A 5,000-nucleotide genomic window follows, 5' to 3' on the forward strand; every position below is an offset into this window, starting at 1 on the left:
TGCTGCTTCTTGTTTAAACAATTTATGGTCACGCCATTAATTAAACATCTTTTATTCACATAGATAAAATTATTATAATGTAAAGGTTACCCTGTCGTTTTCATGTCTTTTTGTGTGTATTGACTTCTGGCATTCTCTTAAAGAAGAGCTTACTCCTTTACATTTTTTTAAACTGTCATTAGGCATTTAATGGGGATGAAGACCAGATTAAGGCAGCCCATCTTATGACAGAGAAGCCTTTGGTTGTCATGTCAGGCCGTGGTGGCTGTGGAAAAACATTTGTGGTTTCAAATGTCTTGTCCGCATCATTGGAGCTGAGAAAGAAAAGGGTTAGTCTAAGTGACGAGGAAGATAACGAAAAAATGATGAAAGAAACTGAAAGTGAAGTATTGCTTACGGCACCAACAGGCAAGGCAGCTTCAGTTCTGAGCAAGCAAATAGGAATTCCATCACACACTCTTCACTCCGTCATTTACAGTTGTTTATTCTGGGAAAAAGAGGGCCAAGGTGATTGGAAGTTTAGCAAAGTGCGTGTGCTAGTGTGTGATGAGTGTAGCCTGATTTCTGTCAGAGTATTTTCCAAACTGATCAGCTTCTTGGAAAAATATGCGCCATTGCAGCAGGTGATCTTATTAGGTGATATTAACCAATTGCCATCTATTGAGCCAGGCAACTTTCTCAGTGACATGTACACAATACTTGAAGCACACGGTGCTGCCGTCCTCCTCAGGACAAATCACCGGTCAGAGTCTGAACTCATAGTTCAAAATGCTGCCAAAATTTCAATCCAACAAATGCCAACATTTGATCCCGTGGAAAAGTTCTTTTCAGTGATGTACACTTCTAAGCATAATGATAAAGACAGTGAGACGAATGCAGTGACGAATGTCATAAGAACTGTACTGAACAACGAAGACCTGCAGGACCACCGATCTTCACAATTTGTGGCTTTCCGTCGAAATGACTGCAAAGTAATCAATGAGCTTTGTGCTTTACATTACAATGAACATTCCATTGCAGACAGGCATAAAAAACCTGATTATAGAGTTGGAGATAAAATCTGTGTACGTAGGAATCGAGAATGCTATGATGCTTACACAGAAAAAACTGTCAAGCTGTGCAATGGAGAGATATTCTTCATCAAAGATGTAATTGAAGAACGAGACAATTCTGGAAAAAAGAGAGTTTTCTTCAGCGTGGACAATGGTGACAAAATCTTTAAAATCAAATTTGGAGAGCTGCGGGCAGCTAAGCTTACACATGCTTGGGCAAGGACTATCCACACCTTTCAGGTACTTGTCAGTTTAAGACATCATTCTGACAGCCAAATAACTGCCTTTATTGTAATCACCTAACCAGTCTTGTTAGATGGTTATTTGCTGGTATTGCCTTTTTCATTCACTTGATGATTTTTTTACCCACTCACTCACCCATTCAGTTATTTGTGTGAGCAAGTGTGACCAAGTGGATGTGCTGCAGAGTTTACAGTGTAGGAATCCTGGGGTCAGATGCTTTTCCGATATCAAATAACAGAACGCTTATTCCAAAAAAAACGGAATGGTTATTGTGGAGTTGATTTGAGAAGTAATGCTTGGAATGGTCTATACACGACTATAGGACTGACGTTTCGGCAGCTGGGCACAGTTTTCGTACCAAAATCTCCAGAAAGAACCCATTTACACAGTATGCATTTAGAATATCCCTACCCAGCTCACACAGAGAAATTGCAAGGAACTTTTTCCATTTCTATAGCAGGGGTAGGGGGTGCAAAATTTGGCAGTGTTTTTTTTTTTTTTTTTTACTTTTTTTTTTTTGGGGAGGAAGGGGGGGGGGGGGGGGGTCAACCAATGTCAACCCCAGTGTAACTCAACTACAAGTACAGCCAAAATCCCATTTTAAAAAATTGATGTCTATAAAAGATGGTTGCCTTGTTGCCCACTGAGTATTTTGTTGCGTTTTTATTTATCAGGGTTCTGAGATTGACACTCTTGTGTATGTGGTTGGGCAGCCACACTATCAAAATTGGCAACATGTTTATACAGCTGTCACTCGTGGAATTAAACACGTGTGCATCATCAACAATCCAGCCCACTTGAAGAGAGCCATTGAAACTCTTCCCATTGCACGTCAAACAAAACTGAAGGAGGACCTGGCCTCGACTGATAGCAAAACTCAATTGCAGCTGTCCTCGGAAGAATTATTTACCAGTGATGGAAGCAGTAGTGAACGGGCAGGTGAATTCTGTACAACTGGTGTTAGCTGCATGGAATCCCATGACACACTGTTGCAGCCAGCAATCCCACCAAGAGTTAGTGACTTTCAAAGCCCAAGTAGAAAGAGAAAATATCCTGAATGAGGAGATGAGGTAGATCTTGGTTTCTTCCGAAAACACCACCATCATTGAAAAACCTGTCATCATCACTTCATGTGAGCCCTTTAATGCAGAGTTCAAATCAAACTCAGGAGGCTGCTGTTTCCCGGCCAGGAGTAACAACAGTCCGAGCACAGTTTGGCTCATTGTGCACAATTTGCAAGACGTCAATCAATATTGGAGACGAGATAACATATTTTTACATTGACTCTAAAAAGATGTGGATTCATAGCAGATGTAAGCCCTGCAAGTAATCACCGCCTACGAAAGCTGTTTTTGCATGTAGCTTCACAGGAGGCAGTAAAGTCAGAAGTCAGAAGCTGTTTTTGCACGTGACTCTAGGAAACATTTGGGGCTTTAAAATCTGCTTTGTGCGAAGAGTAGGGTTTTAACGATCAGTAGTTTGCAATTAAAGCTATTGCTATTAAAATGGACATGCAGAGAATACATTTGAGTAATGCTTCTAAAACCGAACAGTTTTCCAGAGTTTTGTGAAACAGACCCCAGGCCTGGATGACGATTTCACTGGTGCAATGGGTAAATTGTGCACAGATAAAGAAAATGTCAAAATTTTCTTTGTGTATAAAAACGGTGAGAAACATTTAATCTATCTAATCTCCCAGGAAACGGTTTCGAGCCCGGGAATATAGTTTTGTACTTAATGTGGTTTTAACATATACGGTATTAGCAGCTTTACTTTTCATATGTTGTCGTTTTCAGATATTAAAAGTTGAGGAATTTTTATTTCTTTTAGCAGTCAATCGTGGCACGTAAGTTATTGAATGGCTAGCAAATTAGCTCTCTAAGTTTTATATTATCAAAGACTGGTCTGGCTAGGTTTCAGAGATCGTCTCAGCACTAAACCCTTCGTGAAAATCTCAGTGAGATTAAGTGGTCATGAAAAAATGCTGGGAATATCGAACAATCTTCTTTTCTCAATTGCAAACTTGAAGAATATGTTGCCGTCATTATTTCAAAGTGTTATTGGAGGGAAACTAGAGGAATAAGTTACTCTTTAGCAGTTTAACGTGGTTCCTGGCCTTTTCGTTTTATTCATGGTGTATTTGATTAGTATTCTGTTTAGGTTTCCATTTTTTTTTCCAGTTACATAAATATTAACATAATTTACACCACACTGTCAACAAAACTGTGGCTAGGAAGGCGCCAGTAGAAGCTGAAAGGTTATGAGTCTTGGGCTTCCTCATACAATACACCAGATGAAAAGTTGTTCGTCGTTAGCCTATCTGTTTAATGTAAGTGATGTCTATTCAGGTGTTCTTACAAATATCATGTAACTAGGATAATAAGTGGCAGCGGAAATAACCCCGTTTCGCGAGACGCACTGGGTGTTGGATCGACACACAACCTCTTTTCTCGATTTCACGCGCTTGGAACATGCACGGGCCAACCACGAACAGAGAGAACACCCAACCACTCAATTAGGAAGCGTCTCCGTCGACGCAAATTAATATCCTTTTTTGCACAAATGTAGTTTTTCATCCGTTATTCATCAATGAATTTTTGCGAAAAAGAATTTAGGCTTTGTAAATGAAATTTGTCATAAGTAAAAGGCGATGAAATTTGACACGTGACAAATCTCCGAGAGTATAAATCGTCTGGCATGAGACTGGGTACTAGTAATTGCGAGTCGTTCAAGTGTCGGCCATTGCTTCTAGCGTGTTGTCGACGTTGTGTATTTAAACCTGCGGTCGTTTTTCCCTGTTTTGAGAAAATTTTGAAGAGCTTTCCGTCGGAAATTAGTTGTAATTGTTTATGTTTCAAAATTCCTCTGTCGTGCTGTTCGTGATTGGTTTTCTTTCTTTCATTTCGAAAATTAACTACACTTTCCTGCCTTGTTTGTTCTTTGTTATTTCATCCAGGTGACATCGCTGAGTGGAGTTTCCTCGGCGATATTGATACGGGAGTTGTTTACTCACGCAAGCCAACATATCTAGACTCGGTTTGTGTTTAGTGCGGACTGCACTGAAGCTAAGACGCATTTATTGGCTTGAAATCCTGTCCGGTATCTCACAAGCTCTCACAAGCCAGTATTTATCGGCTTGAACTATCGGTGTGGGTTACACCTGAAACTGAAAGAGTTATTGTACTCTAAAAAATACTTGCATTGAATAAGAGTCTTGCACTCTCAAAGAATAGTATTTCGTACTCTTACTGTTGTCTGCTACTAGCCGCCAGCATATGAACAACAATCGAACAATACTTATACGCTTGGGCTGCTTTCTTGGATTCCTTGGTTTGCTTGAGGTGCTTAGGTTGCTTGAAGTGCTTGGGTTGCTTGAGGTGCATACATGTAGGTTGCTTAAGGTGCTTCAATTGCTTGAGGTGCTTTGCTTGCTTTCCATGCTTTGCTTGCTTGACTTGCTTTGCTTACTTGAGGTGCTTTGCTTCCTTGAGGTGCTTTGCTTGCTCGATTGGGCTGCTTTGCTTGCTTGAGGTGCTTTGCTTGTTTGAGGTTCGTTGGTTGCTTTAGATGCTTTGCTTGCTTGAGGTTCTTCGCTTGCTTGAGGTGCTTTGCTTGCTTGAGATGCTTTGGTTGCTTCAGATGCCTTGCTTGCTTGAGGTTATGCGCTTGCTTGGGGTGCTTTGCTTGCTTGAGGTGCTTTGCTTG

The 5,000-nt window shown here is 40.6% G+C and overlaps 1 protein-coding gene across 1 annotated transcript in view; it reads left to right on the forward strand.

The window, feature by feature from the left end:
• Nucleotides 1-2,801, forward strand: part of LOC137970562 (DNA helicase B-like) — a 32,950-nt gene extending 30,149 nt beyond the window's left edge. The window contains exons 3-4 of the mRNA XM_068817082.1: nt 183-1,292; nt 1,970-2,801. Of these exons, the coding sequence (XP_068673183.1) occupies nt 183-1,292; nt 1,970-2,356 (1,497 nt within the window). The 3' untranslated portion in view covers nt 2,357-2,801. The remainder of the gene's footprint in view (nt 1-182; nt 1,293-1,969) is intronic.
• Nucleotides 2,802-5,000: the final 2,199 nt, after the last annotated feature.

The sequence above is a fragment of the Montipora foliosa genome, chromosome 9, assembly GCF_036669935.1.
Source record: "Montipora foliosa isolate CH-2021 chromosome 9, ASM3666993v2, whole genome shotgun sequence".
Lineage (NCBI taxonomy): Eukaryota > Metazoa > Cnidaria > Anthozoa > Scleractinia > Acroporidae > Montipora > Montipora foliosa.